Here is a 25,854-nt window from a genome sequence, read left to right on the forward strand (position 1 = left end):
ACTTTAAAAGCCTTTTCTAAATAAAACTATTTATTCATGAACGGTCAGGATTCTTAATTATCTCTGCTCAGCTCTCACCGGGCAGGAAGCTGCCTTCTTCTTCGTTGGTGTCGGGCGCAGCAGCAGTCGGGCTCAGAGGCACAGTGGGAGAGGATTTGGAGTACAGCATGTCCAGCATAAACTTCTTGTCGTTGGACAGAGTGCTGCACTGCCGCTGCATGGAGGGCGCTGTGAGACGTTCACATGTTAACAGGAAGTGTGACAAACATCCTTCAAAATAAAAGCTGATTCAGTGGCACATTGTGGAAACATTTCTTTTAAAGTTGGGCAGATACAAAGAAGTCAGAATCCTTTAAGTCTGCGTCCATCCATCTTTGCACCAATCCATCTTTCCAACAAGCACTTATCCAACATCCATCCATCCACCCATCTTTGAATCCATCCATTCATCCACCCATCCAACATTCAACCATCCCTGTTGTGAAAAGATCTGAAGAGCTGAAATAAGATGCAGTTTGCTGAAACTTCACCATCAGTGTTTTCGACAGCCTCTGAGGGACCTACAGGACCGTAGTAACACCTGACCTCCACCAGGCGGAGCAGCATCACCAGAGAGTTTATTACCCTTTCATTCAGAAGAATCCTGAGCAGGTGCTAACTGAACTCCAGAGTTTGGACAGCACAGAGAGACTGAAGAGGATTGTGGGTAAGTGTAGTCTCTCACCTGGGTCATTCTGGGAGTCTGAGTGTCCGTTTGTGTCCAAACCGCTGGATGATGGCACTGAGGACACACACAGAGGATTTAAAAAAGAATATTCAACCCTAAAATATACATTATTATATCTTACTCATTTACTAACTTATGTTCTTATATTCGACATGTTTTTCCCTCCCTGGCTGATTTATTTGCAACGATAAATGTTGCCATTTTATTTTTTACATAATAAAGATTTACCCTGATGGGGCGGCTCTTCGCTGCCACGCTCCCCTTCAGGCTGCAGGCTCGGGGTTATGACATCATCAGACGAGGACAGCCTGGACTGGCTCAGGTGTTTACTTCTCCTCTTCTTCTCCCACTGTGTGGCTGCCAGGCTGCGCAGGAAGGTGTCTCTGCAGGGGGAGGGACAGGAAACAAGGTGAGGCAGAGCCAACATGGCCGACATGCAGCAGAATCAGACGTGCTGCTGCATTCAGGGACACAAGAACAGGCAGCCCTCTCACATGCTGGTGTGTTCAGGAAGCAGCTTTGGCGTGTAGATTAACCAAGTGCTTCACCAATCAATATCCTGAATGCTCTGAGGAAGGATGGTTTTTTCTTTTTTCAAAGTAAAAGAAAATTCTACATTTTCTTTACCGTCATCAAATCTCTTGTCCTACGGAAACAGATTAAGGCCAAACTTGAAAAATGTATTAGAGTTGTGATGTTTATTATTAAAGAAAAAAATCTGACTTTTGAGTTTATTTTGAGGAAATTTTTTATAAAAATACGATAAATTAAAAAAAAACAAAATTTTGACTTTAAAGTCCGAAATCTGAGAATATGACCAAAAATTAACACTTTCAGTACAAAGACAAAAAAGGTAAATAAAATCTGTCACCAGCATGTGAAAGAAACAAACATTAAATCACTTAAATCAGCAGCACCAAACAAAGATCTGTAGATTCATTTTCTTCTTCACTGCAAACCCAAAACCAGCTCCAGGCAGATTGAACACCAGCGATTAGACTCCACCCAGCTTTAAAAACCAAAACCCACACACCTTCAGAACCAGCACACATCGTAAAGCTGCAGAGCTCCAGCATCTCACACCAGCAGCCTCTGATTTATGACTGTAATATGTAGAGTTGTGGATGAAGCGACAGACCCAACACAAACACATTCCTGTAGTTTTTCAGTTATTAATCAGCTGTTTTTGGAAAAGATCAGAGTTGGGAGGCAGGGCGGAGGAAGAGGGGAAGGAGTTGTTCTTTTAGCTGAAGGGAGAGAGGCAGCTTTTTTTCCTCTCTCATTTCTGCTTTCAAATTTCACTTTCTTTTTCGCTTCTGTGTCCATCCAAGCATCCATCCGTTATCTACATCACTTATCCTGTTCAGCGTCGCAGGTGGCTGGAGCCTATCCCAGCTGTCATTGGGCGAGAGGCCCTGGACTGATCACCTGTCAATCACAGGGCTGACACACAGAGACAGGCAACCTTTCACGCTCACATTCACACCTACGGGCAATTTAGAGTCACCAGTGAACCTAACGAGCACCCGGAGGGAACCCGCGCATGCACGGGGAGAACATGCAAACTCCTCACAGAAAAGGTCCACTACGTCTGAAGCGGGATTCGAACCAGGAACCTTCCAGCTGTGAGACAACAGCGCTAACTTTGTTGTGATTTTGCGCTACATAAATACATGTAAAGGGATAAATAGATTGTAAGTTTAAAGTTTGGGAGTCGTCAGCATCGTGGAGCCTTCACTCTTTAAGTTACTGAAACAGGATGCAGCAATATTGTCATATATTTTCTGTTATTTCGAGGTCGTGGTGTGGGTCAGGTGGAGCGACAGAAGATATTAAGCCCTCCACCTCAATCAGTTTGTTTACGGTGATTTCTTGAGTTAGAAGAAAGCCCTGCATTAAATGTTTTATAAGTTGAAGTGCGTAAACTAGCAGCGAAACATGCTGAAAGCATCAGAAGTAATGTTGTCAAAGCGTAAAACTAATTTAAATCTTTAATTGGCATTATATTTTACTAACTCGTTTATTTGTTTCATATTTAAAGCTGGGAAATAAAACTTTGTTATGTTTATGTCACAGTCAGAGTCCAGTTCAGACCGGTACAGTTCAGTACTGTCGTTTAGGAGGTGGTCCTGGTCCAGGTCTGAGGGACCACAGGGCTGCTGGGTGTGTAATCAGCCATCAGGGCGTCATGTCTGTGTTTAGTGGCTGCAGAAGCTTCCAGAACAATCTCACAGTCCAGTTTATGACTCTCTATTGTTGATCTGACAATAGACCCAGACCAGACCAGGAGACAGAGAGAGAGAAAACAACAGGGCAGAGGAGGAGGGAAAATGGAACTGAGATCACCGAGACAGAAACGATCAGGAGTAATTTTTCCGTCGGCAGACGAAGACGTGATTTTGTTTAAAAACATCTTTCGGAGCCGTTTGCTTCTTTAAAAAACACACAAACACACTTTTCAAGCTCCAAACACACAAAACCAACCCAGGCTTCATCACAAACACACACACACGCAGAGCAGGGTCCCAACAGAAGCAGCAGAGCCCGGCCTCCATCTCCCAGCATGCAGTGGGGCTGCAGCAGTACTTACTCAAACCTCCTCAGAACCGGCTTGTCTGGATTTACATTACAGTCATCAGAGCTGCAGAGACACAACACAGGGCTGAGCAGGACACACACACACACAGGAACGCACACAAACACGCAGACAATGGTGGACCGGACATGAGCCAGTTCTCCGATTCTCAGTTTGTAGTCCACCTCTTTAGATAAAGGAGATACTACAGATTCACACTGATGTTTAAAGAACTATTGTAATGATAGTTTATTTTCAACTTCTACATATTTTGGGGTCTAAAAAAGGTACAAAAAGTTTTTGAATTTCTCTACTTGATTGCTTCAGTTAAGAGCTTTGAAACAGGCTGCAAAGGCTGCAACAAAATCGTAATGACCCGATGAAAGTACATCCTCTAAAAGTTCTTATTTTTCCACTAACAGCCTCGGATAGTTATTCTGTGTGTCTGACAACATCACAGAAAGGATCCTGACAGAGACAGACCTTTGTGTTAAAGAGGAAGATGACTTTTTGAAACCAGAAACAGACTTTACATCACTCTCTACAAAGCCACCAGACTCCATTGACAAAAACAGTAATTTTAGCACACAGAACAAGATAGCTACTGAATTAATGCCGCATCAACTGGTGAGTTTATTTGTGATATTTTGTGGCTTTGGTGTTTTACATGTTAACCCAGATCCAACACAATCCCTGTCAAACCTAAAACTACTCAAACTAACTAACTGATCAAAGCAGCAGCAGACCAGCAGCCACCTTGTTCTGTTTGCTTAAATTACCGTTTTTGTCAATAGAGTCTGGTGGCTTTGTAGAGAGCGATGTAACAGCTGTTTCTGGTTAAAAAAAATCACCTTCCTCTTTAACTAAAAGCTCTATCTCTGTAGGGAACCTTTGTGTGATGTTGTCAGACACTTAGAATAACAGTCTGAGCCTGTCAATGGAAAACCGATGCACTTTCAGTGGACGTACTTTGGCTGGGCGCATTCGCACGCAGGGATTATGTTGCAGCCATTACAGCACATTTCATGGATGAGGGAGCAACTTTATTTTATCTTTTAGACTTTTAAACCCAAAAATGTGTAAAATGGGCCCTTTAAAGGAAATACTGTGTCCAATGAGGTTTCTGGAATAGACTGACAGAGGGAGCCAGCAGAGGGTTTCCTCCACATCAGCTGACTGACCTCTTACCTTCACCTGAACCACCTGAGACCTGACAGTGAGACAGGGGAGGCTTCTTCTCACTCACACACAGATTCATTAGAAACCCCCCGACCACAATCACAATGGCACACACGCATTGATCTGGGAAACATCCCACACACAGTTTAACCCCCACCATCGACACAAACACGCACAGCTTCCCATCATCCTCTCTGCTCAGACAGCAGCTCGGTCCTCCGACACCTGATGGAGTCTCAGCTGCAGAAAAACTCCTCAAGATATTAAATATCAATCGAGTTAAATACAAAATAATCTTTTCAATTAAAATTGAAATGTAGGAGAACCTTTTTTCTATGCAGCTGAGCACCGAACAGAAAGGAGAAGGAGGAGGAGGAGGAGGAAGAGGAGGAGAGACGTGTACTTACCAGCGGAACAGGTCATCCTCCCCAGAGCTGGGGGAGGAACAAGCGAGGAGAGGAAGAGGAAAAAAGGAGGGAGGAAGAATTTTGGAAAACAGAGAATAAAGAAAAAGATTAAAGCATCAGACAAAACAGTATAATGATGTAATGGAGGCAGACAGGCAGACAGACAGGTAGAAAGACAGACAGACAGACAGACAGACAGACAGGCAGACAGCTGCAGGTCTCCTTTACTGAAAATCTAAAACACAAACTTATTTACTGAACACATCTGATGAGCAGAGGGCAATCTGTGAATGACCAAGACATTATTTAAACAATATTAAAAAAAAATATATAAAAAACTGACATTAAAAAAATATCCAGAAATCATAAACATGTATTCAAAAATAATCCAGAACATGTTATTAAAAAAAAATATATATGTAGAATTTTTGTTCAGATATTGTTTATATATTGAGATTTAGATATTGATTTATATTAAGAATATTCCAGAAAATGTTAAAAGCAATGACCCAATAATACAAAAAACATATCCAAAAACTATTGAAACAATGTTTCCGTCAATTATAAGAAATAATCCTGAAATAATAACTAAAATGATCATGCAAGGAATAAAAATACTTTAATTATGAAAAATCTGTACTCATAAAAAGATTATCCAGCAACTGTTAAAAAATATTCCAGAAATTATATATATTTTTAAAACTTAGAAAAGTAAAAAAAGAATCCATAATTGTTTTTAGAAAAAAAAATCCACAATAAAAATAATCTGGGAAATATATTCCAAATTTTAGTTCAGATATTAAACAGAATATTCTGGAAATTTGAAAACGTAATCCAGTTACTTTAAAAATAATAAATCTAGAAGTTATAAATAAAAAACATCCAGAAATGATTAGAAACATATTCTGGCAATTATAAGAAACAATCCAGAAATAATAATAAAAAAATACTTCACCAATTATATAAAAAAATATATATCAGTACTTATAAAAAGAGAATCCAGAAATTATTTTTTAAAAATCCAGTAATTATAAAAAAGTAATTCAGAATTATATGAAAAACCAGCCATTTAAAAAACAAATCCAAAAGTGATAAAATAATGATAAAGAAGCTGTCAAAATATGATCTAACATTAAAAAGGATCCAGAAAGGATCCACAGATTAACCTCATCTGATCTGAAGATAAAGTAGAGATGATAAAGAGATGATGCTGCGATGATTCAAACACTTCACTGTGATATTAAACACCAACAGTCTCAACAACACAACGAACAGCCGAACATCAAACATCCATCAACAGAAGAGGTACTTACTTAAAACTGGTTTTAGTCTCCGTCTTGACGGGCTGCTCGGGGCTCAACTGGGACGACTTCTCCTGGTGAGAGAGGTCTGAGGAAGACGAGCTGCAACACACACACACACACAATCAAAACACACACGCACACACAAAACACACACAATGAGTGAACAGCCAAGAATGTGGAGAGAGAGTAAAGACCGAAAACGTTTCAAAACATTGTTTTCTGCCAGTTCATTCCACTGTGTGTGTGTGTGTGTGTGTGTGTGTGTGTGTGTGTGTGTGTGTGTGTGTGTGTACATATGAAAGCTTGCTACTTCCTGTCAGTATCCAGAATAATAATTAATGAGTCTAACTGGTCAGAGTGCACCATGTGACCACCATGTAAACCACACATGAGGGGACACTGAGAGCTGCAGGGACGTCTTTTTTATTTTATGAGGAAATCTTTCAAATGTTTTTTTACATTTGCAGCCTGTAGGGGGCACTAACAGGAGGAGAGAGAGGGGTCCTGTCAGCAGGTCAGAGGTCAGTCTCATTGTTACAGACCTGCAGGCGTCTGAAGGCTCCTCAGAGATGGAGCTGGCTTTGGAGAAGAGTCGTGACTTCCTGCCGAGACCGAGAGCGGACATGTGGTGGCTGAGGAAAGAGCGACCCCTAGTGGAGGGGGGCGCCACGGCGGGAAAAGAGAGGGAGAGAGAGAGAGGGGAGGAAACACCATCAGAGACAGAGACCCAACACCAAGTGACCCGAAATAAGAACAGAACCAGAACCAAGACAGACATGCAGAAAGAGAGACGCTGAGAGAAGGTGATCAGATCTGAAAGTAAAACTGTGTTCAGACCAAAAGTGAAGCAAATGCATGAACTCTCCTGCTGCGTGCAGCTCCTTCAGGCTGACCAGGGCCCAGTTTGATGAGCGCCTGTCCATCTGTCTCCGCTGAGTGGCAGTTTCACTGTATCTAGCAAGTCACACGTCAGCTATAATCTGGATGATTACAGCCGACGTGCGACTTGCAAGAAACAGATTGTGCTGTGATTTTAAAGCTTTAAACGTGTTTAAACGAGGCCGAAATAACGACATCATGATGCAGATTTGTAAAAAGTCTGAATTTATGCTTTATCAGGTCTGTCTGTAAGAAGAGACATGCAAATACCTTAAAATGCTTGTTTTTAAATGGAGTTTGGATATAAATGTGCCCCTAAAGACTTTGGAGGAGACGTAGTTTCTGCAGAGTCCAAACATGAGCAGAAAAGTTCTTCATGTGCCCGCAGAGGACAAACATTCCTGCTGGTTGAACTCAGAGAAAATCTGTTTCCAAATAAAACAGCGTCTCTCGTCGGTCTAAACTTGGTCAGAGAGCAGAGGGCGACCAGGCCGACCGTAACACCGCGGGGAGAGGTTTAATCTGCTCACGTCCTGCTTTTAACATGTGAGAGAGCTTCTCGTCAGGTCCTGAGGAGAAGACTGTCAATGAAAACAAAGATTTCCTCCCTGCCTCAGCGTCTTTACTGCAATCGTCTGACTCATTATGAGAGCGTTGTGATGTTTGAACATCTGATATACTTCCTACTAAATAGTTCCTGTTCTCTTTAGTCCCCCAGGAGCTGAAGTAAATGATGTGTTTTATCACTTGTATCTTTAATCACACGTTTTTTACCTAATAAGGAAAACATCTTTATGACATCTAAAAATAACCTCCAACATCAAGAAGACCCAAGGTTATATCAAATATGGACGTATACTTGATATGGATTCATCTCGACACGCCTGACATGTTGGCCGTTGCTCAAAGAGGCTCTATACATGAGAGTGAACTTACGGGCTGGACGGTGACTTGGCCTCCTGCTCTGCGGTCGTGGTACCGTTTGGAGATGTATGTGGGGGAAGGGGAGACCCTCTCGTGGATCCGGACGGACTTGATGCGGGGCTGCCGGGGTCAGAGATCAGCGGGGACGAGGCCCTGCTGCCGAGCCCTGCTGTGGGGCTGGGGGAGGAGATGGCGGGGGAGACGGCGGGCGAACGGGCAGGGGAGATTGCAGGAGAGAGGGAAGGTAGGAAGGTTGTTGGTGTGGGGGAGGCCGAGGGGGAGGAGCTTGTGGAGGAAGGGAGGTTGTCGGGGAGGTTTTGGCTGGAGGAGCGACGGCTCTTCCGTCCCTCCTGCTCCCCGGCGGCCGTCTTTCTCCTCTCTTTGCGGAGGTGAATGGAGGAGTCGTCCATGTCTCCGTCCTCGTACCTCAGAGCGTTCTGCAGCACACACACACACACACACACACGCTGTTGTTTCTGTGTCTGTAGTTTTGTCAGGTGTTTGCTGCGGTTCAGGTTGTTGTTACCTCGTAGATGGTGAACTGAGCTCGCAGGTCGGGCTCCGTCCCTCTGTTGTTCATGTGTTTGAAGATGATCGTCTCCATCCCCAGCTGCTCCAGACTGTCCGTCGCGTCGTAGAACGAGTCCTGGTCCGGGAGCACGGCGAGAGTCTGACACATAAAACATACAAAGAGGTGAGAACGTAAACAATCAGCACGGTGACTGAATTAGAGCTTCTGAGCTTCCAAGTGTAAGAAATGGTTTGTTGGTGGTTTATTTTCCAGAGTCAGGGTTGTGATAGGTATCTCTATCTTTAAGAGAAAATCTGTTTTCTCCAGTGATTCAGTGAAACTTTAATTTCTCAATAAGAAAGGAGGAGCATGTACAGTAGGGCTGCACGATATTGGAAAAAAAACATAGCGATGTTTTGTTCTGCGATATTTATTGCGATATTAAAAAAAATACCGGAAATGATACCAGATAAACGCAGTGATACTCTTTATTTTTTGGGACTTTTAAGTCTATTTTCCTCCCTCCTACTTTGACCACTCTTGGTTCAGCGACTCTGACACCTGCATGAAAAAGTAAAGAGCTGTGGGCTGAAGTTGGGTTACTTATACGGTTACCATGTCATATCATTAATACCAAAGTTCAAATGTGTGTTTTACCAGCGTGACCAGCTCGGTGACGGTGACTTTTTTTAAACAAAAGCTCACAGTCTGCTACTTCCTGTAGACACACACAACCTCACACAGGTGCAACCGCTATAGTAAACACTCAGCACGTCAGCTCCGTTACCAGCCCGTATATGTGGCCACAGCGTTAACGAGCACCGGGACGAGGGTGCCGCTGATAGACTCACTGAAAAGCCGCCACGCATAACTAAAAGCCTGCCTCCATCATCCCGCCGACATGATCTGTGACGGCAGCAGCGTTGTGTTCTTGTTCACAGTTTACAGGCAGGTGACACACGGACTCTGCAGCTCAGCGGTCAGCTCACTCTGTGCGCTCATGATGAGCTGCACTGATGTCAAGTCAGACGGACTTTTGTTGTAGATTAGTGACGGAACGAGAAACTGGCAAGTACCCCTTTTTGCACAGAGCAATAATAAAGTAGCAGCTTGATGTGTGATGTGACACGCGTATATCGCAGCTGGACGGTTGACATGAAGCCCGAATATTGAGTAGTGATATTTATTGATAACTCTGTAATTTAAAGTGCCTAATAAATGTGTTTTAGAAGAGGTGACTGTTTGTTTACCTTGTTGATGAGCGACATGGCGAACATGAGCAGCTCTGTGTCGGAGCCGTTTCTCTCCTCCAGGACCTCCATCAGATAACCCCACGGCTTCACACCTGCAACACAGACAGACTTAAATCCACTGACTTTGACTTTCAAAGATGTCACACCAGAAACACCAGATATTCCTACATCCCTAGTATGTGTGTGTGTGTGTGTGTGTGTGTGTGTGTGTGCACCTCTCTTTCCGTCCACTGTGTTGACGGCGTTGATGAGCAGAGGACTGTTGGACTCTGCATATTCAACAAAGACGATGAGCAGCTTCAGAGCCGTCTTCACCACCAGACGAGACTGCAGGCAGAGAGACATGTTCAGGTTCTGACCACCAGGGGGAGCCACAGCGCCTCTCTGGGGTTTAAACCCCCTGAACCACTTGTGCTGTGTCCATCACTGACTCTGTGTCCTCCACAGCTGAGCGATGGAGGTTTAAAGGGGCAAATCCTGCATCTTTAAACCCGTGTCCAATTTTAAACACTGACACCATCTGTGGGACATTTCACTGCTATGTTATATCTGCTTTGAGTGCCATTGTGTTCAGAGAAATGAGAACCCTAACCCTGTCAGTCATCACAACCATCTACGACTTGTGTGTGACAGGGCGCCTGTGATTGACAGAGAGTAAGGGGGAATGTTTTGTTTTTCTTCCTGCTGGTTGGAGAAGAGTTCCTGAGATAAACAGGGCAGAGAGCACGGAGTGCGGTCGACAGTTTGTTGTGTTTGTGTTGGCTACAGCCAACAATAGCCTGTGTACTGTTAGCTTATAAATCACAAGCTAAACAAGCGACAGCTTCCAAACTTCCTTCCCTGAGGGCTGCTACAATATCTTGCGGTCTTACACGTATAAAAAGGTTGTGCTATCGAGTGACAAAATTGTTAGTTTGGATCCCAAACAATATTTTTGTAACACTAGATACACAGATAAAGTAACGAGGCAGGAGTAGACAAGCAACTCGCCTGTTCTGAGAGGTAAAATGACTGTTTTTGTCAATGGGGTTTGGTGGCTTGGAAGAGAGTGATGTAGCTGCTGTTAGGCCTAAAAAAAAGCAACTCACTCTTTAACAATCAGGTCTATCTCTGTAGGGATCCATTCTGTACTGTTGTCAGACAATCTGAGCCTGTCAGTGGAAACAACAAGAACTTTTAGTGGACGTACTTTGATCAGGTGCCCCCAAAGATTACGCTGCAGCAATTAAAGCCTGTTTTGCTGCTGCAGGCAGAAGCGATCTACTGGAGCAACTCCAAAACATTTCTATCTATTAATCATGTAGACGCCTTAATATGTAAAAATAGGACTCAAGTTTAAAAGTTGGAGAACTTCAGGTCCTCGTGATGTCAGGGGGTCTGTCATAAACAACATTATGGAGCGAATCGTTGGATGTTCCTAAAAACGAAGAACCCTCATGTATGACTTTTAAGTAAAGACTGGTTCCTTCAATACAAACCAAATGTGATCGGAATGCTAAGAATAAGTCATCAGTTAGAAAACGTGGATTTCCAGCTTCTATCTGCAGTTTGTTGCGTTTTACTGACTCACCAGACTCCCCGTCAGCATGTAGAGCCACTGCACCGTCTCATTGTGGTTTATCACTCCGTTCATACCGTCCACAAACAGCATGATCTGACTGAGAGCTGAGAGACAGACAGATACACAGACAGACAGACAGACAGACAGACAGGCAGAGGACAGTGTTAGCGCTCTGGTTTCCACAGACAGCTCCAGCAGATCCAGAGGAGCCTATAATCTGCAGGGCTGACTCAGCTCTCTGTGGGTTTGTTGGACGTGTGAAGGAGCAGCTCTGAGTTTCCATCAGGCCGAGCTGCTGCTGCTGCTGCGTGCAGAGACGATCACAAACCCGGCTGATGGTTCTGCAGCCTGTTTTGTGCAGACAGGGATTTATTTTTGCTTCTTTTATATCTTGTAAACGACCCCTTCATCTGGTCTTGTGGTGCTTCACGTTTCCCCCAACGATGGACACTGTTCAGTTTTGGTTTTATTGGACCACCGTGTTCTTATTGACAGGCTTAAGAACCTGGTGGGCGTTAGTGGGACTGCATTAGAGTGGTTCTCTTCCTCTCTTGTAAGTAGGACCCTCTGTAGGAGATTGTGTGCCAGCCACTGCTGCTTTGTCATGTGGCGTTCCCCAGGGCTCCATCTTGGGTCCCATTTTTATTCTCCATCTAAATTTATCTTGGAACAGATTATCAGTAGTTTCCGTAACGTCTCCTACTGCCCCACGCAGCCTGAAGTCTTTGAACTTTGAGCAACTAAAATAAGCATATTTTCCAGGCATCTAGCAACGTTCAAACTGATGTGCGATAACTGCTCCCCTTGTCTTTGAAAGGTGCTTTAGCGAAAGTATTTCAGTGCAGAGAGCACACAGTGGCTGTGGTGGATCTGCGGTTTCACACATGAATGTGGAACTGATTTCAGGTTTTGTCTTGTCTCTGTTTTTAGTAAATTTGCTTTTGTATCAAAGTGACTTTGAGAGTTAGAAGGCTGAAGGTTTTAACCATTTACTGCACACAGTTAGCAACCTTTGTTTTAGAAAATATCTCGATTCAGGAGGTGATTAACTAAAGCATACAGGAGGGCAGGTTCCCCCTGTGACTCCTGAACCCTTTAAACAGCTGGTTACAGTCTCACCTCTCAGTATGTAGTTCTGGTAGTTGGTGTCGGCCTCCGCTCCAACTTTGATGAAACACGTCAAACCTTCCGACGCCACAAACTCCGGAACCAGGTCTTTGTCGTCCTGCAGACAAGAGACAGAACAGAAGAGACGTCCTGAAACCATCCTGCTGGATATTCTTCTTTTTGTGAATGTGTGACACTGACTGTTTAAATTAGAGATTAAACAGTGTGTTAATGAGAAAAGGGTGTGTGTGTGTGTGTGTGTGTGTGTGTGTGTGTGTGTGTGTGTGTGTGTTACCTGGAAGAGCTGCTTGAGAGAGAAGAGAGAGCGTCTGAGCTCTGGACCCTGAGAGTTGTACAGCTTCTCTGAAACACACAAGCAGAAGAAGAAACACAGGAAGTCACGTTAGGATGTAGAAGAAGCTAACTTTCTCTTCTGAGGGATAAAGTGAGACGGCAGCAGATTAGATCATCTGCACATCCTCAACAAAACGATGAATGGAAGTTAAAGGAGTTAAAGTTGTTTTTGTAGCTGAAGAAGAGGAACAGAGTGAGATGACTTCTTGAGTGAAGTATCAGATAAGCAGATGAAAATATCTGATAGTTATAGAGTCATCCATCTAACTCTACATCCATGTACATCTATATGCATTAAATATAACAACATGAAGAATCCATAAAATATGTCACATAGTAACGGGTGGTCTTGCGATTTTACCCCGCAGAGCTTCTGATCTCGTGCTCTCTTGATCAAGTCGTTTGTTGGTGTATTTGTGTGTTTTAAACAACCAGTTGGGATTACTTTAAAGGGTTGGCACTGACGAAGCCAAAGGAGGAAGCCTTCAAACAAGGAGCGGCTTCTTTAATGTAGGAGGGGGTTGTCGGGGGTTTAAAAAAAAAAGAAACTATTTCCTGTTTGTTTCCATCAGAGGCCGAGACCCCTGACTCAGTGTGCATTTCTGAGGAAACTATGACGGATTTAAATTCTGTGATTTGAGTTCATACAGCAGAGGAGAGAGAGCAACACGGAAGACCAGAGGAAAGTATTAGAGGAAGCCATCAACAAAAACTACACACACTAACACAACCAGAAGACCTTCAGTGACCATGTTGCTAACAATGCTAATTCCAACAGTACCATCTTTTACAACTGCAAATTTACGTTGGTGGCAACAACACTGAAATCATAGACTGTCTATAAAAAGTGAAGTGGTAGCCACCGTGACATCAACCATTGGTTTGTGGACTAAGCAAGGCGCTGTTATTCCCAGTAACAGTGATATTAACTGTGATGCTAATTTTAGCTAGCATATAAACAGGCCTTTAATAAAATGTACTGACTGAAAGTTTGACTAGCCGAATGCTCGAGTGCTTAGAGTGTCTTTATGTACAACTGAACGCAGAACAAACTCAGGTTGAAGTGTTAACTTGTCCATCACAAGGTAGCCACCCTGAAGCATACTCTTTATGGTACCATCATTTACAAAGTAGACATCAAACTGTTTTGAAGAAGCTTTGAAACTAGAGATCGACCATAAAGTCATTAGAAAATGTTTTCTGAGGTAATAAATAAACTCGCCACTAAAGACAACCTCACCACCAACTGGATAGCAACCGTTTAGAAACCAAACTGAACACCAAAGCATACAAACCACTTGGTAATGTTACACCCCAATTGTTCCTGGACATTTTAAACCACAGCGACCATTAACAGAACTTTTTTATATTTCCTCTCCTGTACGCAGGAAGAAGATGGATGAATTAAAAACTTTCATGTTCGCGCACCATCATCCGGTCAACATTTCAACGTGTCTTACACTTTGGTTTTACAATCAGATACCTGCAGAACCTCAGCTGTAATTCGAGTTTACTGCTAATTAGCTAATGTTAGCATGCTAACATGCATAGTTAGCACTGTCATTATAAGCATATTAGGAGCACAAATAGTCCCAATAGTCAAGTACAGAGCTGCTTGCACGGCTTTGGTTAGCGACAGCTTTGCTGCTCACGTCTTTAGCTTCTCCTACAGAGGCAGGGATTTGTAGCACTTAAATGAACAGACTGACAGGAAGTGATGCTAATGTGAAGCTCAATCAGACTAAAATAAACTCGACAGTGAGTGGAAAAATATTAAAACAGTTCATGAGAGATCGACTCTGTGATAAAACATCAAAGGAAAAAAAACGAGGGTATGAAACAAATAAAAACACAGGCTCAGTTAGTAACCACAGCTCCTCTGAAACAGGAAGTCATGGGAGTCCGTTATCTAGGCAACAAACTATAAACACACCCTGTGATTTTAAAGTGAATAGAAGCACTGTCACCACTCTGCCCTCTGGAATTATGGGAGGTCAGAGCTCTGCTGGCCGAGGCAATAATTTTACTGGTCAGATAATTCAAGCCTCTCTTCTTCATCTTCATCGCATCCTGACTGCTTTCTGCAGCCGGCTGTGACCTGCTGAACCTCTGACTTGACTCAACTTTTCAACAGTTAAAGAAACTGATTTTAGTGTTGCTGTATTTAGTACTTCTGTCGTTCTTTGTGGTAAAATAAGTCTGTCAGGCTTCCCGGAAGAAGGAAACAGACTGAGGGAGCTCCTTGCAGTTGCTTCCACCCTCAACATGATTCAACATGAAATGATCTATTAAAACTCCTCTGTGCTCTGAGAGGCCAAAGCAGAAACTTCATCCATGAACTTGCTGCATTTTAATAGCTCACTTAATTACTGTGACATTCTGATTGGCCGAGAGCCTCGTTGGTATTGATTACTGGCTGAAAACATCTAAAGACAACGAGGAAGTGCAGTGTTTACACCTTCAACACACACACTGAGAGGTAACAGTCTTGTTGTGGGAGTTCAAACTGTGCCAGGATGTTTGTGTGGAAAGGAAACAAGGTTACGACACAGGCCAGGTTTATCTGACTGAGGAGACAAAACCACCACATCTGACACAGCTGGAGAACAAAATATCTACAGCAGGAAAAACGTCCCTAAAACCTGTCAGGAACAACAAGCTCTTTTTGTGAAAAACCAACAAGGGCCAACAAGACATACGGCTAAAGGATCAGGAGAGAAGCATGCCATCCACTGGTTTGTGCACAACTGATTTGAACCCTCGTGTTTGGCAATTTGGCCATCGCCATCTTGTTTTTTTGTTACAATGTTACAATTTCATTTAGCAGACGCTTTTGTCCAAAGCGACGAACATCTGAGAGTTAATACAACACAAGCAACAATCGAGACAGGAGGGAACAAAGTCAGTAAGAGCCAACGAAAAGCTTCAAGTGCGATCGGACACTGGTGCCAACAGGCAGTGCACGGGGTGTTTTTAAATTAATGTATTTTTAATTATCAACAACATCCTCAATGTCATCATCATCAATAGCTTCAATATCATTAAGGTCAGAGGTGTCCATGTTTGTACGAGCTGGAGAGGAGGGTGGGGTTTGCAAAACGCTAAGTTATCAGCTAAGGCTAGCATTAGCTTGGATGGCAAGGTACATCTGTAATTTAACTTATATTAATTGTGATGCTAATTTTGGTTAGCAAAAATCAGGGTTTAAACAAATTCTACTCAGTAAAAAACTGAGCAGCCGACTCCGCAGAGTGTCTTTTAGTGCAACCTCAGGCTGGACAAGACAAGTTTTAGGTTCAATGGAAGCGACCTGTCAATCACCATTAGCCATACCCTTAATGTACCCTGGTTAATTGTGGATTTCACTCTAAATGGGATTATAGTTTACAAAATGTACATCACGCTGTACTGAAGACGCAAGCCATTGCAACCATAAAATCATGAGGAAAATGGTAGGCTCATTTTCTGCTTCCATGTAATATGACTTCCTTGTGCAGCCAGTGGAGTCGCCCCCTGCTGGCCATCAGAAAGAAAGCAGGTTTAAGGCACTTCTGTGTTTGCTTTATCTCCCATACTGGAAGACTATGTTCAAATTTACATACGCAAGTCTGTCCACGAGTCCTTCCACAGCTCTGGATTGTCGTGCAAAGTATGAAATACAACAATTAGCAGCAGCCCCTATTTGGTTTCTGCTTTGCTGACATGACAGATACATTTATATGAGAGCTCAATAAACTCATGAGACCCAGCATCCTGTTTACTCCTCAATAAACAAACGGAGAGAACGACTCCAGCAAACACCACCCAGGCCAACTGTGCAACATGAAGCGTCTAGAAAACTGTGTCTACTCTGAGGGCCATTTCAGAGCTGATCACTGTCGACGGATCCAACGGTTCAATGTAAAAACAGAACAAGAGCCTTCACTACTAGAGACCTAATCTGGGTGCAGAAGGTGCATCTGATTGGTCCATTTCAAGGTCATGCTGCTTCTGGATTTGAACCAGGATGACATCACCCTGCAGCCTGCTCTCCCCTTCACCTGCCACTTCAAACAAAGCCAGCAATAAGTTCTGTTTTGAGGTGTTTACAGACCTGTGTTAGTTGTGTAAGCTTACGTTTTCTGAGTGTGAAAACTGAGAGAATTTTTTGTAAGGGAAGATAAGAGCTTTAATTTAGCCGACTTTTAGTTTGTTGTTCTGGGGACTGCCCAACTCTCAAGCTAACAAACCGCTGCTTTAAATCTGTATCAAAGCTGTCTGAGTGGGCAGAGTGGGCAGTCAGGTTTCCTCTACAGCAGGGACATAACAACCTTTAAGTGGAGCGCCACCTCTCGCACCTTTTTGTAAAAATGGGAACTGCCACCCTTTTTTGCCGGTTCACAACCTCCATGTAAAACTGAAAAGTCAGACGAACAAAAGCTGCATTTCCACCAAAAGTACCCGGACTATAAGAGCCAGAGTCTGCGCAGTAGAGATCGTCGGTTGGAGCCTCTGTAATCGTGTCCTGCCCCTTCCTCCACCCAAAACACACCTTTACCTTGTGTCCTTGGCGTGTTGGAGCCCTCAGGCGGGCTCAGTCTGCAGCAGAACAGCTTCTTGTGTCGGTCTGAAGCAGATATTCACGCATATGGAAAGTTCAATGACTGTAGTGTTAGTGTTAGTTACGTCTCCTCTGGCCGTTCCTCCTCTACTCTGCTACTCGGGAACAGAACGCTGCAGGAGCCCCATTTGTCAACAGAGCTGTCAATCACGAGGCCACACCCCCTTTTTACAGCATCAAATAACTAATTAAAAGTAAACTTGTCAGAAAAATGAACACTTGGACATAAATCAGCATGATAAGAACTAACTATAATGAAAGAAACCATGTTTGAGAAAAATGTATTTGACGTGTATTTTGATTTTATAGTTTGACTCATGTCCCATCTGTTAACATGGAGGAGGCGGGCTTTATGAGCTATACTGCAGCCAGTCAGCAGGGGGCGATAGAGAGGGTTTGGCTTCACTTTTAGGGAGCCGTCATGTCGTCCATCTTTTTGTACCCAAACAGGGACCTTTTGGGTGTTGGTAAATCAGGTGCCTGGGATGTTATTTAGACCCTGTTCCTCGTGATGTTAAAGCACTGAGAACTGCTAAAGCCCCGAGTTCTTGGGGAAAGTTCCTGTGGTGGAAACGCAGCTCGAGTCTAATGCAGGGATACTGGTGGGATCTGGGTAAAGCTCTCAGAGTCTTCTCCACAGAGGACGGGGAGTTCCTCAGAGATTTTCCCACCACTCTACAAAATCCCATATTAATAAAACCTAAACAGAATCAGGTGTTGCAGCTTCTCTGTGATAAACTCAACATCCCCAGCAGCTCGCTGAGAACAGCAGTCATGTGCAGAAATAGCAGGTAGTCATTACAAAGTTATGATGAATACTCTCACAGCTCGGTGTCAGAGGACTGTACAAACATGTCACAAGAGGACGAGAGATTCTTAAACTGATGGAATCAATTAATCATCAGGACGAGGCAGAAACACATCAGCACACATTAAGAGAAGGAGTGGTTGACAAATGCTCAGGAAAAAGGGGATGGAAATGCACATGAACACATGAACAGTAGGAGTATGATGATGATATTTTGCCTTCAGAATAAAGTAAACGTTGCAGCCATGTTAGCCTGTTTTTCTTCAGCCTTTTGTCTCGACATTGTCCCCTTAACTTTCCTCCTTCAGACACATTTCCACAAACAGATTTGGGATCTTTGGACACTTTTAGATCTGAATTCAGATTTTAAAAAAGCCTCTGAAACAAAGAACAAAGTTTGGACAAAGGAACACGTGTTTGTCTCCGGAGAGTTGCAGAGGTTACACACTAATTATATGTTTAGTCAGTGGGAGAAAAAGGGTCGATGCGACTTGTCATTTCAAACTAAATTACATCCAAACACATGACAGATGAACCGTTTGTGATATTTTGAACAAACAGAGAGGCAGCAGAGGGATTACGGAGCTGAAACGGGCAGATCCCTGCGGAGCTCCTGTTCTAAGTTTAACGAGGAGCCAAATAAAGCTCAAACTGAGGATGTTTAACAGCAGCCGAGTGTCACTGAGGAACAAAGACCGGCTTGTGTTTTTACATGAATCAGTCCATGTGAAGACACGCCGTCTGTCTGACCATCTGGGCTGTAAAAAACGGAGTTTAACAGAGCAAGACCGTTACTGTTCGGATGTTTCACCACAGAAGCTGAAACGCTGAATCAACGGAGCCAAAATAAAAATATGAAGTCAGAGTTTCACCACAAACTTAGAGGAAACAGATTTCAGTATTGGCCCAGTTGAAACTCTAATTTTTCCCTGTTTCTTACAAATTCACATCTACTCGGAAAAAAAGGGAACCACAACAAGGAGAGGTTATAACAACAAAAGGGCAAATATTTCCATGACCGAGTTAGCCATCAGAGAGGACGGAGCAGTTTCATGTCATTACAAAATGTTTAGGAAACTATAGATCTTTGTAACTTCTCCTTTAAAACTTCCTTTAAGAATTCATTTAGATGTAGAAAGGGTTTTATAAGGAACTCAGCATAAAACGTTGCTGTTTTCCTTCTCTTCAAGAACTAGACTTAATTGCCTGTAAGCTCAGAGTGCAGAATTAGCTGTTAGCATGTGGCGATATGCTAACAGCTCTGGGTTTTAATGGAGGTTTATGAAGTTTTCACACTTGTTAATTTCTTTTTAGCCTTTAGTCGTAACTTTTCTGATGATGTGACTTTTAAATGCTAATACAAATTCTTGTTTACCTTGTTTTGCTATGCTAACATTTTGCAGCTATATGAGATGCAGATGCTACTGTTTTATGCTAACATAATGTTAAAATAAAAATCATGCTGACGGTTCTTTTTTATGCTAATGATACTTTAAAAATGTGTTATGCCGCCAATGTTAATGTTTATCTCACGTTTCTATGCTCATATTTTGCAGTTATGTGATGCAGATGGTACTTTTTATGCTAAAATATCTATTTCTTATCTTTTATGCTAATGGTACTTTTTTATGCTGAAAGAATGTTTCAGATTTTTTAATGCTAATGTTACTGTAATTATGCTAATGATACTTTCAAATTAAACTTTTTGACATTATTTTGTTGACCTTAATTTTCCATACATTTACAACATACAACATTTCACAGTTATGTAATGCAGATGGTACTTTTTTATGCTGACAATCTTTATGCTAACATTTTGAGACTTATTTTTGCTAACATTACGTTTAAAATGTGTTATACTAACATTCTTGTTTGTATAGCTTACTTTTCTAACATTTTGTAGCTATATTACGCAGATGGTACTTTTTTTACCCTAACATTTTTTTTGTTATCTTTTATGCTAATGGTACATTTTTATGCAGATGATATCTTTGTAATTTTTGTCTGTCTACATTTTTTTTGTTACCTTGCGTTTTTATGCTACCGTTTTTTAGATTTGTTATGCAGGTTTTACTCTTTGTTGCTATGGTTACTTTTAAAATGTGTTATTCTGACTTTTTTATGTTTACCTTACTTTTCTGTAACATTTTGCAGCCGTTTTATGCAGATGGAACTTTTATTGCTGATGATATCTTTGGAATTTTTCTGTCGACAATTTTTTATGCTGGCGTTACTTCTAAATGCTATGGTAAGGTAAATTTTTTTAGTTTACCTTACTTTTGTATGCTAACATTTTGCAGATTTACAGTATTTAAAGAGGGTATTACTTAATGCTAACATCATCTGCAAATCTTTAATGCTAGCGGTACTTTTTTATGTTGATGATATTTAAGAATTTTTTTGCTTACCTCACATTTTTATGCTAACATATTTAAGAATTTATATGCTGACAATACTTCTTTATGCTGAGGCTACTTTTAAAATGTGCTCATAAAAAAGTGTGCAAGCAAATCGTTTATGCTAACGTTACTTTACGTTACAGCCACGACTGCTCCCCATCACTCAGAGCAAAGAGCTGGTTCTCAGCTTTCACTGTGAGTCACTGAACTGTTCTGGATGATGGCGATCACCTCTGTTACAGACACAACCCCTCTATTTCAGGCTGTCTGTCTTTTCTCTCAGAGAGGGCGATGAGTCAGACACACTGACATCCAACTTTGACCCAAAATGGCCGCCAGCCAGCCACACTTTCACTACAACAGCTGAGAGGTCAGAGGAGGGAACGTCCCTGGATTATAAAGAGCCAGAACCGTTTAATGATGCCAACACACACCAGCTGAGTGTGTGTGTGTGTGTGTGTGTGTGTGTGTGTGTGTGTGTGTGTGTGTGTGTGTATGTGTGTGTGTGTGTGTGTGTGTGTATGTGTGTGTATATGTGTGTATGTGTGTGTGAAATTCCTCTCTCCTGACCACACTCCCACACATAGACTGCAGTTACTGGCTCTTTGTGTACGTCAAGGGCGAAAGATTCACGTTGCATTCATGGCCCGTCACACAGACTGTTAAAATGAGGTTTGTAGAGACGGTAAACACTTTGAAGAAGGACACACACTCAGAATCTTATTTTAAGATCAAAGAAGATCAAATGTATTCAGGATTTACTCTCAGTGGTAACTCTGTTAGGCACACCTGTGCAGTCTGATGCTATCTAATACAACAACTCTCAAATGAAGCCACCGTTTTGAACTATGTAATGTTCTGTGTTTGTTGACGCTGTCAGCTGTCGGAGTAAATTTAACTACATGTCAGAAAATCTGAGTCAGAAAGTAACTTTTGTTGTTCAAATATTGTTTTCTTTGTGTTTTTCTCTCTCAACCTTTTGACACCACAACAGGTGAAGGATAAAACCCAGAATAAACACACCTCAAGCTCTTAAACCACGCTGATTACCTTCATGAATAAAGCCCTGTGAGGTTGGAAATCTCTGGTCTGGAGAGAAACACTAAAGTGCAACACAAAAGCCTAATTACACAATTTTACATTTTTGTCATGATAGTCAAGAATGCTCAAATTATACTATAAAATATACTAGTATACCAATTAAACAAATATAGACATATCCTATTGAAGTTATATTTTAATTATGAAAATATATAAAAACACTAATTTAAGTTAAATGTATTTACAGTAGAATATATATATTAATTACTAAAGATATACACTAATTATGAGTTGGAAGTATGTGTTTATATATACCAATAATACTAGTATATATATACACTTGTCTTTTGTATTATTATGAACTAGTATATATGCATCAATTATACTTTTAAATATATTAGTAAATATACCAGTATATAAAAATTATACTAGAATATGAAATAACTGGAGGTTGATATAATTAAACCAACACATATATAAACTGGAATATCCTAGTATATATACCAAATATACTTCTTCATAACTTCCTTATAAATATATTTATACTTTGTAATATACTCACGAGAATATTCTACTATTTAAACGTTTTACACTCGTACATCTTAGTAAAATACCTGAATGTTTTTGTAATACACCTTCCAGCCAGCAGCCGCAGCACCGAGCTGCGCAGATGTTTAATCAGACAAAGGAAGAAATCTGCGATTGTATGAACGATAACCGATTCAACTTTCACTTTCTCTATAAGTCATCTTTTTGTTTCTTTAGATCCATCTGAGACCGGCGTGAAATATTCAACTCGACAAGTTCAATAAAGTCCAGAAGATTCATTTTTCAATTACTGAACTTTGAAAACAGCAGATTCAGAGAAAAATAAACACATCAGGAAATCGGATAACTGTCAATCAAACTGAGCTGCAGGGACACAGAGAGAGACGGCTGGACGGAGGGACAGAGGGAAAGATGGACGGAGGGAAGGATTCATGTGTTTATCCCGCAGAGACAGGAAGTGACCCAGATAAACTTAGTGTGGTATTTCCTGTTTGTGCCAGCGCTGCTAATTAAGACTCTGGAGGTGAAACAAGTCAACTGAAAAATAAAGGAAACAGTTTAAAAAACAAAGTTCTTATTCGGAGTATGTTCTGAATCACTGAAGAAGCCATGATTGTAGTTTTCTGGAGATGGAACACTGGATTCATAAAGCCTCCAAAAGTCTTTAGTGACACGTTTGTTTACGTGTGTTTTTACAGGAAACAGGAAACGCCGTTTCTCTGTCCTCACTGTGTGCCGCTGATAAAACAATGAAGAGGCTTCTTTATGTCACATTCACTGCGCAACTGTTTAATCAGAGGCCGACAGTAGAACATAAAGCTGTGTTTCCATACACACATTTTTCTGAGCACGTTTATGTATGGCATTATAAAAGGGACAAAAACAGAAAAGGCAAAGTTCATAAAAACTTCCTCACTTGAAAAAAAATGCTCATTGTTGTTTTTACTTTTGTTGAAAAAGAGATGTTTTTACTTTGTTCAGTGGCTCAATGCTTTAAAATATGAGCCTCTCCACAGACATGTAAGCAATAATAAATTAGTCATATGTGGTTGGATTTTCAAATAAAGTTGACAAATTAATGATAATAAAAAGGCCATGGTCAGTTAAGACTTTCAAAATAAAGCTTGAGGTGAAGCATTTCACATGTTATAAGTGCAACAATAATTAACACAAAAAAGACATCAGGACTGAGTGGTTGTAATTCCATAGATACATCTTTTTGCACACTTTTACGTTACGCATTAGTGAAGGGACAAAAATAGAAATGGCAAAGATCCTAAAAACGTCCTTAATTGCAACAGCAACACAAAACATAACTGCTCACTTATGGTTGTTTTTGCTTTGATTGAAAAAGAGTTGATGGTAAATGAGCAACACGTTCTCACTTTCAACTCGGCAAAGAAAAAGCAGCTCGGTCTGCAGCCCAAAGCGTCCGAACATGACGATCTAGGTTCCCCTTTAGAGTCCGTCTAGAACCTGCAGGGCTCCGCAGACATGTTAGCAATGATAGAAGTAATGTGTGCTTAGATTTTAAAATTAAAGTGGACAATAAAGTGATAATAAATTGGCCATGGCCAGTTAAATACCCCACGTCCTGTTAAGACTTTCAAAATAAAACTTTTTTTCCACATTTTATGGGTTCTGGAAGTGGAACAAAAATAAACATGAAAAAAGAAACCATAAGGATTCAGTGGTCGTGTTTCCATAAACATAATTAAATGCACATTTTTAAGTATGGCATTAGAAAAGGGACAAAAATAGAAAAGACAAAGTACCCCATTAGTGTAGTTCCCTAAGTTAGCAATAATAAACAAGACTTGTCTGATTAGATTTTCAAAACAAAGTGGGCAATATTGTGACTATAAATAGGCCACGTTCTGTTAAGACTTTCAAAATAAAGCTCGCAGTGAAGCATTTCACATTCTAAGAGGCCAAAAGGTTTGGGTTCAAATAAGGTAATGAGTGAATAAGAAACAGACAGGACTACAGTCTGCTGCAGCAGGTAAAGATTTGATAGAGCAGGTAACAGTCGCGTGTTTGCTCGAGGACTCCTGACTGCTCCTGGGAATCTAACCTTCGACTTAAAGGAGACGGTTCTCTCCATGTGACAGCTGGAGGGTTCACGTCCTGCTGGGAGGCCGACATACAACAGCAGCAGACTGTCAGCGGCAACAAAACATGGAAGGAAACGCTGTCTGATGAATGATGTCATCACACACACACACACACACACGATGCTGCGTCAGTGTGTGTAACAGCTCTGGGAAAAGCAGCACTCACACTGACTCAGAAACGTCCTCATTAAGATGAATCAGCGACTGATCATCGAGTTAAAGCTTTTTTTATTCTGTTTTCTATTTTTAGTTTCTTAAACAGGACAATGTTCTGTTCTTTTAATGATCAGTCACAACTTTACTGGAAACTAGAGAGTTTTATTTATAACAGTCAACACATTTGCAGCTTCTCTTTCTGTCTGAGCGGCTCTGCTGAGTCTCCATGGACGCTTCTTGCTACAACATTTCATCCACTCTTTGATTAATCTAAAACATATTGGGAAAATTAATCAATACTGAAAAGATCTGAGCCGGCCTCAGTGGGGCTGCTGTTTCCTCTGGCAGCAGGAACATTGACAGGAAACAAGAGGCGGCTGCTGCTTTACTTGAATGATGCTGCGTTCAGGGTCGGGATGTAACAATGATCGTTATTATTGATTTATCCACTGCTTTTTTTCCAAGTTGTGTAAAGACAATTTTACCATAGACTCCTGACGTCATCAGCTGTCTTGTCCTGTCCAAAATATTTTGGTAATAGCTTCACCAATATTACAACAACGACGATGCCTGTTGCCCACATAAAAAATGAGATTACTTGTGGAGAAAACTTTTCATTATTTGACACGCAGTTTAAAGTTAGTGAACCTCTGCAGGCTGACTCAACAAACAAGCTCTAATCTCTTCTTCTTATATCTGGACTCATATCTTACAGCCTACAGTCGTCTTATCACACATCTCTGACTTTACGAGTTAAGGAGGATCCCCTGAACGCACCATTCGGTACCTGACTGCCTACATTGTTAGAGAGTTGAGATCAGGACGTGAACAAACATGATCCATCAGGTAACCTGACGTGCTCCTGACACATTTTGACTTCTACTTATTCTGTGAATCTCGCCTGCTGGATGTTTTCTGTCTTTTCTTTAGTGAGTTTAAAGGAGGTGACAGACCTGTAATCAACGAGGTCATGTTAATATTATGTTTTAATTAAAGGAGCGTCTTCTTCTTTATCATAAAGCTAAAACTGTCAGACTAAACGGACTGGTGGTTTGCACCCACAGCTCAGTCACATAAAAACGACTCTAACTGACCTCCAGGTGTCTCCGTCACAATCAATTATTAAGCATTTATTTTGAAACGAGGAAAGTTTTGCCTCTTGTGAAATAAATAATAAACAAGCATCTAAATGCTGCAGCCTGCATGGAATCACTGCCTGCAGCTATTCTAGTTGGTCTTTGTATTTGTTGCCACATCAGTCAGATAAAAGCGCGCGTGGTTGCTTCCACAGAAAGAGAACAAGCCGAAACACGAGAGACGACCTCTGAAGCTTCGCGTCACAGCCCTGAACGTCTCGACACAAAGTGCTGCTTGTTTGACCCTGAACGCAGCGCAGGAGAGAGAGT

The 25,854-nt window shown here is 41.6% G+C and overlaps 1 protein-coding gene across 4 annotated transcripts in view; it reads right to left on the reverse strand.

Annotated features, from left to right (window-relative positions):
• Positions 1-25,854, reverse strand: part of fhod1 (formin homology 2 domain containing 1) — a 55,383-nt gene that overhangs the window by 12,195 nt on the left and 17,334 nt on the right. The window contains exons 4-17 of one of the 4 annotated variants that reach the window (XM_069672876.1): positions 12,723-12,790; positions 12,440-12,545; positions 11,330-11,424; positions 9,975-10,086; positions 9,757-9,851; positions 8,522-8,665; positions 8,008-8,432; positions 6,735-6,842; positions 6,202-6,291; positions 4,889-4,915; positions 3,318-3,368; positions 956-1,110; positions 725-781; positions 79-228 (exon numbers count right to left, since the gene is read on the reverse strand). In XM_069672876.1, coding sequence (XP_069528977.1) covers positions 79-228; positions 725-781; positions 956-1,110; positions 3,318-3,368; positions 4,889-4,915; positions 6,202-6,291; positions 6,735-6,842; positions 8,008-8,432; positions 8,522-8,665; positions 9,757-9,851; positions 9,975-10,086; positions 11,330-11,424; positions 12,440-12,545; positions 12,723-12,790 — 1,683 coding nt within the window. The remainder of the gene's footprint in view (positions 1-78; positions 229-724; positions 782-955; positions 1,111-3,317; positions 3,369-4,888; positions 4,916-6,201; positions 6,292-6,734; positions 6,843-8,007; positions 8,433-8,521; positions 8,666-9,756; positions 9,852-9,974; positions 10,087-11,329; positions 11,425-12,439; positions 12,546-12,722; positions 12,791-25,854) is intronic. The other 3 variants (XM_069672945.1, XM_069672883.1, XM_069672891.1) reach the window with 3 other exon arrangements.

Source organism: Semicossyphus pulcher, unplaced genomic scaffold (genome assembly GCF_022749685.1).
Source record: "Semicossyphus pulcher isolate SPU_LCO1_2020_fin unplaced genomic scaffold, fSemPul1.0.p SCAF_1, whole genome shotgun sequence".
Classification (NCBI taxonomy): domain Eukaryota; kingdom Metazoa; phylum Chordata; class Actinopteri; order Labriformes; family Labridae; genus Semicossyphus; species Semicossyphus pulcher.